Genomic DNA, 15000 nt, shown 5'->3' with positions numbered 1-15000 from the left:
CAGACCCAACGGAGTTTAATTTAACTATAGAGAGCAACACTTTAATAACATGTTTATTTCTGCTGGAAAGTCAGCAGTTTTACATAGAGCTCTATGGGGATTGACTCATTGTAACATGGAGGTCTATGGGGATTGACTCATTGTAACATGGAGGTCTATGGGGATTGACTCATTGTAACATGGAGGTCTATGGGGATTGACTCATTGTAACATGGAGGTCTATGGGGATTGATTCATTTTAACATAGAGGTCTATGGGGATTGATTCATTTTAACATAGAGGTCTATGGGGATTGACTCATTTTAACATAGAGGTCTATGGGGATTGACTCATTGTAACATGGAGGTCTATGGGGATTGATTCATTTTAACATGGAGGTCTATGGGGATTGACTCATTGTAACATGGAGGTCTATGGGGATTGACTCATTTTAACATGGAGGTCTATGGGGATTGACTCATTGTAACATGGAGGTCTATGGGGATTGACTCATTGTAACATGGAGGTCTATGGGGATTGACTCATTTTAACATGGAGGTCTATGGGGATTGATTCATTTTAACATGGAGGTCTATGGGGATTGATTCATTTTAACATGGAGGTCTACGGGGATTGATTAATTTTAACATGGAGGTCTATGGCGATTGACTAATTTTAACATGGAGGTCTGAGGGGATTGACTCATTTTAACATGGAGGTCTATGGGATTGACTCATTTTAACATAGAGGTCTATGGGGATTGATTCATTTTAACATGGAGGTCTATGGGGATTGACTCATTTTAACATGGATGTCTATGGGGATTGATTCATTTTAACATGGAGGTCTATGGGGATTGATTCATTTTTAACATGGAGGTCTATGGAGATCGACTCATTTTAACATGGAGGTCTGTGGGGATTGATTCATTTTAACATGGAGGTCTATGGGGATTGACTCATTTTAACATGGAGGTCTATGGGGATTGATTCATTTTAACATGGAGGTCTATGGAGATCGACTCATTTTAACATGGAGGTCTGTGGGGATTGATTCATTTTAACATGGAGGTCTATGGGGATTGACTCATTTTAACATGGATGTCTATGGGGATTGACTCATTTTAACATGGATGTCTATGGGGATTGACTCATTTTAACGTGGAGGTCTATAGGGATTGACTTATTTTATCATGGAGGTCTAAGGGGATTGACTCATTTTAACATGGAGGTCAATGGGGATTTTTTCAATTTAACATGGGGTTTATTGCTTGATTGTAACATGGGGGTTTATGGGGATTCACTAATTTTAACATGGAGGTCAATGGGGATTGACTCATTTTAACATGTGTGCAGTTAGCATGTTCTCCCTGTGTCTGCGTGGGTTCTCTCCAGGTTCTCCGGTTTTCTCCCACAGTCCAAAGACATGCAGGTGTTAGGGTCATCGGTGACTCTAAATTGCCCGTAGGTGTGAATGGTTGTCTGTCTCTGTTTGTCTCTATGTGCCCTGTGATAGACTGGCGTCCTGTCCAGGGTGGACCCCGCCCGATGTCAGCTGGGATCGGCTCCAGCCCCCCACGACCCCGATAAGGACAAGAGGTTGACGATGGATGGATGAATGGATGGTCTACAGGGATTGACTCCCTTGGTGAATGCCTCAAGTGGCAAGTCGGAGGATCTGCAGTTCAGCCCCAAGGTTGTCTCTTGGATAATATGAATATCAGCTTCTTACTGATATACTACTAATGACTAAATACCCAATGTAAACTAACATTAGCTTCCTTTAGCATCAGAACAGTCACTTCACTTTCTCAAATATTTATATATATATAACAAATTCAATACAGGCAAGTACTGAAAAACAACGTATTATCCGTCGAATGATATGAATGTTATGGATTATTATGATATGAATTAGTTTTGGTATTTCTGTTGAAAGAACATCCAAAAGCAGCACAAAAATCTTTTTCTAGGAGTCTTAACATACAGGATGTGGACAGAATGGCTCTGAACTGGAACAAGATGGCATTGCTCAGATACAACTCACTATCCCAAATGTGTTGTTGTGTGCATGTTTATATGTATGTTCGGCTCATTTTAGCTATGCTTACTTGCTAACTCCACCGTGCTTTAATGCTACCACTTAAGCACACAAAGGACTACAAATGTCTATATTAAAAACATCAACACACAAGTTCTTCAACATGACACACGGAAAAAGAGACTGAAGTCTTAAGTAAATGTGTTTCACCATATTTTACAGCACATTACTTCTTTACTTTCCTCTTTTCAACAACACATATTATCAGTTTGCACACAAGCTGACACAAGCTATGAGGTAAACAGACACACACACATACGTGCACATATACACAAACACACACACACACACACACATAGGAGCTTGTCAATACAGACTTATTAGCACCTCCAAGGTCGATGAGTCGACCTTCAGGACGGACGCCTGTCTCTATTAACAGGAACTGGTGGAGAGTGAACCAATTGAGACGCAGAACTCGTTACCAAGCTGACAAAGAACAATGAAGTGTCCCTGACACACACACACACACACACACACACACACACACACAGGAATAAAATATGCATCGTCGCTCGCTGCACAAATCAACAACCGTCCAACGAGCTGATGAGATTTGAAATGAGCCTTAATTTGTTGGGAATTGTCTTTGGTAATGACAAGGCAGAGAGAAAGAGAGAGAGACAGAGAGAGACAGAGCGAGAGCAAGAGAGAGACAGATAGATGAAAGGAAGAGAGACAGGCTGAAGAATTTGCAAGAACCAAGACACCAAGATGAACTGAGAAGCTTAATTTGTAATTTCACAGACAGACAGACAGACAGACAGACAGACAGACAGACAGACAGACAGGTGTGACTCACCTGTGACAGTCCCAGGTAGATGGAGACGGTCTCAGAGATGTAGAGGAAGCGTCCTTCCTTGTTTAGTGCAAATACAAACCCGTCCAGAGACTGAGAAGGGACAAAAACAAAGAGAGATGGCCTTTAGGTCTTTCCAGAGAACTAAACTTATGTATATAATAACTGTTTCACCTGCTCGTTGATGAGCATGTGACACATTTCCGAGGGCAAAAAGATTATAACTTAAACTTAACCATTCATTTACACTGGAAACATCTTAAATAACTGTTGATCAACAGAAACAAAAAGTACCTCCCTATAACACAATGGTCTTATCCATCTGTGCCAAATGTAACAGGCTTTCAACTGTTTACCCGTCCACGGTGATATCAGACGCTCAGAACAAAGTGCTCCAGGATTAAGGGCCCAAACTCTGCACAAGGAGACAGGTTTGGGTGGTGGATGGATCAAACACTGGACTTTCACCACGGAGACCACGGTTCATGTCCCGTGTGTCACTGTAGTTACATGACGAACAAATTTGTTTTAACACCACTGGAAACCTTTTCCTAGCACTAACCAAGTGGTTTTGTTGCCTAAACATAACCACGTAGTTTATAGTGTCAGATCACAACGTTACAAAACAGCCACCGTAGTGGAGCAGCATGGATTATTTTGGACACGGCCAACAACAATAATGTGTGATTCAATAGTGGGAATCAACAGCAGATATGTGGAGAGGTAAGTCTGTCTGCACACATACACACACACACACACACGCACACACACACGCACACGCACACGCACGCACACACACACACACACACACACACACACACACACACACACACACACACACACACACACACACACACACACACACACACGGAGATCAGGGCGGAACACTCTCACACACAGATCTGAGTGTGTCTAATGCTGTCGTTAGGTGAAGATTATGGCAGAGCACTCGACTCCTTGAGCACAATACAATGATTCAAACACACACACACACACACACACACACACACACACACACACACACACACACACACACACACACACACACACACAAAGGCATTAATACTGCTGAGGTCAGGCAGGTTAATTACATGTGGTTCCCTACTGTTGCTGCTGATACACCAAGTCTGTGTGTGTGTATGTGTGTGAGAGCATTAAATCCACTCTCAATGTATAGCCTAGATATTTATGACTATATCTCTATTATAAATATCTATATATAATCATTGTTTTAATGCATGTGTGAGCAAGAGCGAGGCAGGAAGAAGAGAGACAGAGGAGAAGAGCAGAAAGAAAAGATGTCCTGAAGGAAGGAAACATCTCCTTACACCATATGAATATTTAAAAAAATCTTTATATGTTTACCACACACAGGATGCAGTATGATATTAATTGTTTTCTCTCCCACCTTTAGAAGTGTTTAATATAGTAATACTCATTTTGGACACAAGAGGCTGAAGTGCACCACGACCTCACGTTCTGTACAGGACTTAAAGCATTGTCTGGACCACACTATTTGATGTGAAATACAGTTCTATCCAAAAGAACGACTTACCCAGAACACATAATATCAGGCCACCCAGGAGACCGTGGTTCATGTCACATGTTCACTGTAGTTTTGTTCTAAATGCACGTATTTTATCTCCACCCACAATCTTTTCCTAACCCTAACCAAGTAGTTTAGCTGACTAAACATAACCGCATAGTTTTGTGTGAATTCATAACACTAACCACGTGTTCCTCATGTTTGAAACAGAAACCACAGTGGAGCAGCATGCATTTGACACACAGGTCTAGCCAGAGTATTGACAAGTGATGCCAATGGGTGCTGACAGAACAGGTTGAGATGAGGACGGGTTAACAACACACATACCTTTGCGTTCAGACGTTTGTCCATGCCGCAGTTGGCCAAAGTGCAATTGCTCAAGGGGGAATTTCTGGGTCTCTATAAATCATCTAGACCTAGTCTGTATGAAAAGAGTCCTTATTTATTAACTGTGGTAGTGTTGCACCTCAGCCTCTGGTGGTCAACATGAGTATTACAACAACAAAACCTTTTCCCACCTGATCTTAAAGCTGCGGTAGCTAAAAAGAAAGAAAAATCTCCAGCTCTGTCCTAAACCAATAGGAACACTTTCAGAGCACTTTAATTACAATATGATGAAGGAGTATTACGGATTTTTTTTTCTGCCCAACAACACCGAGAAAAAAAAAAAAATACTATTTAAAAAAAATTGAGATTAGACTAGAGATTAGAGAATGGAAGTTAACTAAAGAGTCATCTTTGCAGCGGATGTTTGAAGAAATGTATCACGCCTGCGCCTATGCCTGTGTCCGTTTAGTCTGCCCTCTCAGCTAACTAGATGTTAATGAGATGTTAATCGTCAATGAGCCTCATCAATGTCCGTCCATGCTGGGTTCCTCATTAACACCGCCCCCCACCCTCCACCCTCCACCCCTGATTTATACTTTGTGTGTGTGTGTGTGTGTGTGTGTGTGTGTGCGTGTGTTTGTGTGTGTGTGTGTGTGTGTGTGTGTGTGTGTGTGTGTGTGTGTGTGTGTGTGTGTGTGTGTGTGTGCGTGTGTGTGTGTGTGTGTGTGTGTGTGTGTGTGTGTGTGTGTGTGTGTGTGTGCATGGTGTGCATATATTAGCTGGGTCTGGTGGTTGTTACTTGCACACAGGTGTGTATCTGTGTGTGTGCTTTGTCAGGTTCTGGTCCAGACCGCTGCTCTCAGTGTTGTTGCCCTTCACATGAAAGTGTCTTCCTCCTGTAACAAGTCAATTATCATCTGATGATTTCAAACCATTTACAGATTGATGCTAACTATGTTAGCATGGTGTAATCTAGCATACAAGGATGTCAGATTATGTCAGACACTTATTTGGACAGGAAATTCAAGGTACAGCAGCGTTTCAAGTTTAGACGACAAAAGGTGAAGGTTAAGTTTAGTTACTAAAGGCGACGGTTACGTTTAGACACTAAAGGCAACGGTTAAGTTTAGTCCCTAAAGGTGACTGTTAAGTTCAGACACTAAAGGTGACTGTGAAGTTTAGTCCCTAAAGGACTTGGTTCAGATCAGATGAAGGTGGTGGTTTGTCTCAGTTCTTCCAGGACATGAACACCGGTCCTCCAGGTCAAAGTCCTGTGTTTTTGGACCCACCATCAGCTCAAACTGACCAACAGCTCCAGTATTCTTAATGTGTCATCTCATCTCTGCAGCTCTGGTGTATAGTCCCAGTTTAGAGGAGGCTCATGTGATGATTGGCTCAGCTACAGCAGCTATGTTGTAACCCTTTAATGCACAACAGAACATTAATTTTAATGCTGCATTGATGTATGCATGTGAGGAGTATGTGGGCTTCTATGCTATTAAAATAAAACAGCTACTAACAACTGACAGTTGGGTTATTACCCTTAATCGCTGTCACTACATGGTGGAATGGCACTGGAGGATTCATTATGGTAACCCGTCTTATTTTGTGTATTTTGTTTATCTATCTTCCATGATCGAGGCTGTCCTGGAGTATTGTGAGGCGACCACTAAGCCTCTCAGGGATTATTTCTTGCCCCTTTAAAAGTAGCACAACAGTTGGAAAAGGTTGAGATGTTGAGATAATCACAAGCTGTGTTTTTCTCTTCACAGTTTTATCACTTTGTCTGATTGAGGTCCAGGTTTAGCAATGAGCAGCTCCAGGTGAAGCAAAGCAAATCTGCCCGTTTCAGAGGGATTAAAAACGGATTAATTAGAATTGGAAAAGCGAGTTGAAAGGTGGAAGTGTGTGTGTAAATTATGCTGATATAACGCTGATGTAAACACACAGACATAGATGTGCTGTAAACAAACATAACCTTGCTGACTGCTTCGTTAAATCTGAGGTTGGCTCCCAGAGGTTAAACATGCTCCAGATTATAAGAGCAGAGCGCACACACCAAACAATGTTGTTCTTATTCTGCAGCCTGTTCCTCTTTTCTGCCTATAATAGTAATAGGTCGCCAGGGGCTCCAAAGGTCAGTGAAAGGTTGTAAGATGCACAAAGGTCGGTGTAACACTCAGGGAACAGTATTCAAGGCTCAGTTACTGACATTTTCTTCAGCAGCAGCAAACTTTAAGAACATTCTGGTTCTAGGAGAACACCCAAAACAACAGCAACCATGAAACATAAACTGACTGTCATTAATTTTTAAGTTGGTCATTACAGTTACTTACAGTGTGTTTGATTCCTGTACATGTATGTTTAGTCTCACACACTGCCAGGCAAAACACCAGCTCTGAACATCTGTCATTTCATATTTAATAGGGATGGGCGTGAGTGATCGGTTCCTCAGGTAGTCCTCTTTTCATATTAACTTGGTAAACAATGGCACTCAGGTTTTTGGTGTGTGCAGCACCTCTTGCTTCTGCTCTTGACCTGAGACACAAACACCTTTGATATTTGGAACCGGCTCTTCTCCTCACCATCAGAGGTGTGTGACCTACATAATGGGGTAACTGTGCAAGGTCCAGATAACATGGAGGGGGAAAGCAGTGACGCTTGGGGCCGCAACATGAAGGCACTGGACCCCCTCTTCAGGAGGACTAGCTCTAAAATATGGATGTGAACGAGCTAGAAGTTTGTTTCAGTGAGCCATGTATTCTTCCTCAGAAAAACCCACTAAAGCTGTGGAAGTCCAACAGGAAGCAGAAAAATAAACTGAGCGTTGTGTCTGCGGCAGTGCTGCTGATCCCTGCGCCAGAGGAGTGCCTGTTCTCCAAAGCAGGACGGATCATTAACAGAAAAGGAACCAGGATTAAATCACGTTTTTGTGAGGAAACAATGTTTTGAAGTTGTGGTTGTGAAAACTCAATCCTTAAAGGGGAACTGTGACCTTTTGGCTTGAGAATAAGCAGTAGGTGTTGGGTCGGCTGTGTTTCTTTGCATCATTATTCCTGCAAGGGGATGCGTTCACTTCTAAAAATAGATTTGGAAAAATAAGTACTTGATTGGCCCTCAAGGATTTGATGCGATCCCTCCATCTTAACCATCCCTAATATTTAAACAGATACTGACCTGTTTAGATTGATTGAGAATATCAATTGAATTCAATTTTATTTATAGTGCAAAATCATAACAAAAGTTATCTCAAGACCCTTTACCTTTACTCTAGGACTTAGACTTCTCTTTATTGATCCCTTTGGGATGACTCCTGTAAGGTATAAAAAAAAATACAGTATAGGATAACCAGTAAACTCTTAGCTAAATAAATACAGAAGGTATATACAGTATATACAGTAAACAATAAACTCTTAGTCCAATATATCTGAGGTCCATGTAAGAATACAGGTCAAATAAAATTCAGGAGCGGGAGGGTTCCTGGTTCAAATCCCAGCTGGGGCCCTTCTGTGTGGAGTTTGCATGTTGTAACAGTGTCTGCGTGGGATCTCTCCGGGTTCTCCGGTTTCCTCCCACAGTCCAAAGACATGCAGGTGTTAGGTTCATTGATGACTCTAAATTGCCCGTAGGTGTGAATGGTTGTCTATCTCTGTTTGTCTCTATGTGTCCTGTGATAGACTGGTGTCCTGTCCAGGGTAGTACCCGCCTCACACCCAATGTCAGCTGGGATCAGCTCCAGCCCCCCACGACCCCGATAGGGACAAATGGTTAAAGATGAATGAATGAATGTATATGACAGAAATGAGCAGGAAGATTCAATTATTGCACTTAAGTGGTGGATAAAGTTATTGCACAAAGAAAAGAAGATAAGTGTCCAGGTGTTTAAGAGTAGGTTATTAATTATTAATTCATTAATAAGTGTCCAGGTGTGTCAGAGTAGATTGAGTGAATGGCTCCCTCTCCTTCCCTCCTGTCCTCTTTATTTCCTCCTCCCCCTGAGTGAGGAGTTGGAGAGTGTGACGACCTGAGGGACGAAGGAGTTCCTCTGGGTGCTGATGATGCTGTGCAGAGGGGGGGGGGTCCTCCTCTCTGAGTCTAGTTTCATGCGGACTAAAGAGCCGGCCCGCCTGATCGCTTTATCCTTCTTGGATATGCTGCCCCCCAGCACACCACAGTGTAGAAGAGGACAGAGGTGACCACAGACTGGTGAAACATCCACAGCAGTTTGCTACAGATGTTGAAGGACCACAGTCTCCTCAGGAAGTACAACCTGTAATTAAGAGAGCAAGTGCTCCGGGAGTAAGACTGCGGTTTGTGTCCTGTGCATGTCCCGTGTGTCACAGTAATTACATTTTACCAGTAGAACCAGTAGAACCAATAGATCCAATAGAATTAGTCAATACAGTAGAATTAATAGAACCAGAAGAACTAATAGAACCTGTAGAACCAATAGAAGCAGTAGATCCAGTAGAACATTTAGAACCAGTAGAACCAATAGATCCAATAGCATTAGTAGATACAGTAGAACCAATGGAACCAGTAGAACCAAGAGAAGCAGTAGACCCAGTAGAACCAATAGAACCAGTAAAACTAAAAGAAGCAGTAGATCCAGTAGAACCAATAGAACAAGTAGAACCAATAGAACCAGAAGATCCAACTGAACCAGTAGATCCAATAGAACCAGTAGATCCAAAAGAAGCAGTAGATCCAGTAGAACCAATAGAACCAGTAGAACTAATAGAACCAGTAGATCCAAAAGAAGCAGTAGATCCAGTAGAACCAATAGAACCAGTAGAACCAATAGATCCAATAGCATTAGTAGATCCAGTAGAAGTAATTAAACCAGTAGAACCAATAGAACCAGTATCAGCCTGTTAGCTGGGATATTGTTTTCCAAACCCTTTGTTGTGTTTCACTGTATTTGCATAATAATAACACATACTGACACACTGGGACTTTAGATTGGTGTGTGTGTGTGTGCTTGTGTGTGTCTTCATGCATGTGTTTTCAGGTTAATTTTGAGTGTGTGTGCAGATATGTGAGCAGTAATGTGTGACCATGTGCTCGAATGTTTATATGTATCAGTGTGTGTGTGCATGCGTGCGTGCATGTTTGTGTGTGTGTGTGTATGAAAAAGCATCACTCGAAAGCCAGTGAAAATGAGAAAACAACACAAACAGAATATACACACACACACAAGTTGGAAACAAATGGACACAACAAAAGTCATGCACACACACTCAGAGTCATTGTCTCTGTCTTCTCACACACACATACAAACACACACCCTGTGGCGGTAGCCTGTGCGTGTGTGTGTGTATGTGTTTTATGAAATCACAGAGGGTCAGACCGCCTCATAGTAATTATGCTAATTGCCTGGATGCCCTTGCCTTTATTTATGCGCGGCTGCTAAGATAAATAAAAGGAAATTGCTTTGGATCTAACTGTATTCATTTCAGCATGCTAACTAGAACGCTAACGCCGCTCCCTGTGTGTGTGTGTGTGTGTATGTGTGTGTGTGTGTGTGTGTGTGTATGTGTGTGTGTGTGTGTGGAGGGGGCGAGGCACAGATTTGTTTACCCTTCACAAATTCTGCAGGTAATTGCAATTTTGATTGTACATTTATTTATTTTATTGTGTGTGTGTGTGTGGACGGATTGTATTGATGTCTTTTGTGTGTGTGTGTGTGTGTGTGTGCGTCTCTGTGTGTCTGTGTGTGTGTGGCAGTGAGGTGGAGGGTTAGCATATGTGCATGAGTGTGTGTGTGCTTCCTGTTTCTCAGTTCTCCGTCATAATGAAATGTTTTGTTCTATTGAACAGCATCAAACTATGTGAAAGCAACAGACGGCTCTGCAGTGAAACGTAAGTCTCTTAACGAAACAACAACATTGTTTTTACCTGAAAAAAGTATTAATCCAACCATTTATTAAGATGTTATTAAATATATTTTAACAGACTCAGGGATGATCGTAAGGAGACTATAACTTTTAGTTAAATCCACAGACACACAATGGACAAAGTGAAGTAGTAGAAGTAATGTAACCAGTAGAACCAGTAGATCTAACAGAGCCAATAGAACCAGTAGAAGTAATTAAGCCAGTAGAAACAGTAGATTCAATAGAACCAATAGAACCAGTAGATCTAGTAGAACTAGTATAACCAATAGAACCAGTAGAAGTAATGTAACCAGTAGAACCAGTAGATCTAACAGAGCCAATAGAACCAGTAGAAGTAATTAAGCCAGTAGAAACAGTAGATTCAATAGAACCAATAGAACCAGTAGATCAAATAGAACCAGTAGAACACGAGTAATGTAAGAGGAGAAGAGCAATAGACCAAAATCTGTAAATTGACCAGCGCATGTCTAAAAAGCTGCAACCAACAAATGTTTTTATTCTGAATGAATCTACTGATTCATTTCTTGATTATTGGTGATTGATTTGATCTTTAAGATGCCAACAGATCCTCTCAGAGCCGGCCCGGTGTATCCGGTTTCTTTTTTCCCACCTCAACACCCTGTTATCCAGCAGAATTGGATCTTTAATGTCTCTTTTAGAAAGCTTCATTCTTGCAGCTCCTGGTACAAACATCCTTTAGGCAGGTACAGCACCACCTGTTTCGTGTTCAGCTCAGTGCACCACTCCCTGCTGGACCTCATGTTTCCCATCAGGACGCTCTCGATGATGCAGAAGAAGAAACTCCTCAGTATTTAAGGCCGTTTAAGGGTTCTTCTTTTTATTTAATAAATACCATCAAAACAATCCTTTAATTTAAAACCTTAAGGAAAGCCTTGTCTGCTCATTTAAGGTGGAAAGAAACTGATGAACACTAATTGGTTTGTTACATATACTAAATTAAGGTTTGAGATGTGACTTGGCTTTGACTTGATAAAAAGCTTAAAAGTCAGTCTCACCATCCGGAGGCCCGGAGAAATTCCACACAGACACGGGGAGAACATGCAAACTCCTCAGAGATGGGCCCCAGCCGGGATTCAAACCAGTAACCCTCTTGCTGTGGGCGACAGTGCTAACCTCCACACCATCGTGAACTTCTCATCAGCCTTGGGGAGAAGCTAGCAGGAGCAGCGGTGGGCGCGGTGAGGCCAGATGCAGAATTTCTCAATAAGGGAGAAAGAGCAGATGTACTACCAGGAAACACAGCCTTACATACCTATTAATGGTGTCTGGAGCGGGACATAAAATTCAAACTGACCATGACCACGTTGTGAGATCTGGTTGTAATCTGGTCACTCTTCTTTACTAATAAAAGTACAGACAGATCAGGATACAAGGTTAGTGGGGTTGTGTGCAACAGTTCAGTCCAGAGTGAGACGGCTCAACCCGATCACACTGCTGCTCCCCTTCACGCTTAAATTACATCATGAAGTTTCCAGCAGCGCCCCCCTCAGGACAGACTCTACACACATACAGATCTAAATGCACCTGCAGTAAAAGAAAGAATTAACACACAGACACACACACACACACACACACACACACACACACACACACACACACACACACACACAGATGTCTAAATCTGGGCGTTCAGACAGTAAAAGAAAGAATTGCAATTGATTAGTGAGTGCTGCTGAATGGCTCGCTCCCTCTGCTTCCCACCTCCTGCAGATTACTGCATCAATCTCTCTCTCACACACACACACACAGTCGTACACGCAACACACACAACAGATGAGGCCATCTTTTAACCATTCAGAACGGGCGGTTTAAATGTTACTGTCTAGCTCTCTGCCTCTTAATGACAAATGGAAAAACAGTGTGTGTGTGTGTGTGTGTGTGTGTGTGTGTGTGTGTGTGTGTGTGTGTGTGTGTGTGTGTGTGTGTGTGTGTGTGTGTGTGTGTGTGTGTGTGTGTTTGTGTGTGTGTGTGTGTGTGTGCGCGTGTGAGAGAGAGAGAGAGAGAGAGAGAGAGAGAGAGTGAGAGAGAGAGAGAGAGAGAGAGAGAGAACAAATGAATTGTAAAATGGACAGAAAATAAGGGGGGTTGATATATGGGAAAACGACAAATAAAGAAATAAAGAAACAAAGAGAACAGGGGAGAGGGAGGATAAAGTGATTAAAGGGTGAAAAGAGAGAAAGAGGGAAGATCAATGGGGGAAGAAGAGACAAAGAGCAATGGAGAAACATCGAGAGAAAAATAAAAAGTGAGAAAAATGATTTAAGAGAGAGAAAGACGGAGAGGGATGGGAATTCTACAAAGGTAAAAGCGTGTGGCCCAAAGTATGTGGACGGCGGTCCACATCATTCCGTGTTGGACGTTGTTGACAACTGTGGAGCTTTTTCTTCTACACGGAATTAGAAAGATAATCGGAGCTCGTTATCGCTGAACAAACTCAAGGAGGGGATGTGAGTACAAAAGGTGCAAGTGAGGTGGGCGCCTAACAATAGTTCATCAGGTTGTAATTCAATATCTTTTATTTTAGTCGACTAAGCTTCACCTGATATTCATTAGTTTGATTCTCTTAAGTGTCACGCTCATAGACTGTACCAAAAAAACGTAGCCTCTCCATCGGGGTCCGTTCTCTTAACTTAATCCAATCAGATTCGCCTCTGGGAGTCATCATCTTTTCAGACTTTGACGCCGCCTCATTTCCTCTTAGAAAAAAAGATGTTTCTGTAATCCCCCTGGGGTCACTTCTGTTCAGCCAATATCTATTTTGGTGAATATTATTTTTATAACGAATGTGCTGCGTTTCATATCGGCTTTAATTGAATAAACGCATCTTCAAGTCAAGTTCATGGTCAATTCTGCAACATGTCGCAGACACACAGAGGAATCGAAAATAGGTTTCTTTCTGTCCCGCGGTGCAATAAGTACAAATAATAAAAAGCAAAAAGAAAAGTAATATAGACAATGAACCTATTCTAAATAGTGCAAAAGTGAGGCAAAACCATATGGTATAAAACATTTAAAAAAAACTAAAGAAATGAATTATTCATGAAAATCACCTTGTGTTTCAGTCAAGTTCCCCTCAGCACAGAGGGAGAAGAGATGATGGCACAGGTCATCACTTTAAGGTAGATTTATGACATGAATATAAAAAAAAGGACACATATATTGTTTTTTCTCCTTGTGTGACAATAAAGAAACACACAATTTACTGTAGAAGAAGAGACGACGTGTGGCGTGCACAAACAGAGATGACGTGCAGGAGTAGATGTAAACAGCCTGTATTAATAACATATTGCGACGTGTTAGTGTCTCACAAACAGCATATGGCTCTTTACAGTCCGGCCCTCTGGGCTTTCAACGGCACCAGTTCACTCTTTTGGTTCCCGGTTTGCTCCCAGTTCACACATTAACAACAACTGGAACAACTGGAGCAGCAGATCCTCAGCTGCACCGGGACAATAAAACTCATGTAATCACAATATTTGCCAGGTTTTTATTTTCATCAGATGCTTCACTTTTTTTTAAAGCAGAAGGCTCTGCTGGACTTCTGCCAAGTGACAAGTCTTAAAACCAGATATACTGGACTCCCATCGATTCATGTTAAAATGATGACCAATCAGATTTTCATTGAATTGTTTTGCTTTTTACTTTCAGATTACTTATACTATAGTTAATTAATTCAGTGTCAAATCATAACGGAAGCTATCTCAGGACATTTTCCACAGAATAAAGGCCACACTATGATTTATTTATGATTTACACAGACCAGACAATTCCACCATGAGCAACAGTAGCGAGGAAAACGTTCGTTAAGGCTTTTTGAGTATTGAAGAAACCTCTGTAAACAACCCCACATATTAAAATCATAGGTACTGTATTATACGTCTGAACCACATGTCTAACCCGATTTGCACAGGATTTTCAAAATAAAGGTTTTTCACACAACATGCGTAAGTTACTATTTGAAGACCAGAAACCTGAATCACTTTATGCATGAAGACACTTCTTCTACACACTTCTTTAACAAGTCTTGGGCTTCATGCAAAAACATTTCTATATTCTTACTAAAACTCTGTGCTGGGGTTTGTTTGTACAGATATTTCTAATTCCAACTTGTTTATTACAACCTGCTCCTTTCCAGAGATTACATCTGCAGCGTCAAAGCCCAGAAAAACTCTTTCAAGACACATTTTCTGCTCCATATGTGGCAAGTTTGACAAAAAGGGATCTCACGAGTAAAAATATCTCCTCAGTGCTGTCAGGAATCAACAGATGAAAACAGATTAGAGGAGGTGATAAAAAGTTAGGAAGTAACCATTAACAGCAGCAGATGCCATGTC

At 41.6% G+C, this 15000-nt stretch overlaps 1 protein-coding gene across 1 annotated transcript in view; it reads right to left on the bottom strand.

The window, feature by feature from the left end:
- Positions 1-15000, bottom strand: part of npas3 (neuronal PAS domain protein 3) — a gene marked incomplete at both ends in the record, with an annotated part of 307345 nt that overhangs the window by 101941 nt on the left and 190404 nt on the right. Inside the window, 1 exon segment of the mRNA XM_083924082.1 lies at positions 2879-2968. Within this exon segment, the coding sequence (XP_083780208.1) occupies positions 2879-2968 (90 nt within the window).

Source organism: Echiichthys vipera, assembly GCF_963691815.1.
Source record: "Echiichthys vipera genome assembly, chromosome: 12".
NCBI classification, from domain to species: Eukaryota; Metazoa; Chordata; class Actinopteri; order Perciformes; family Trachinidae; genus Echiichthys; species Echiichthys vipera.
This window is presented reverse-complemented; position numbering and strand designations above follow the sequence as displayed.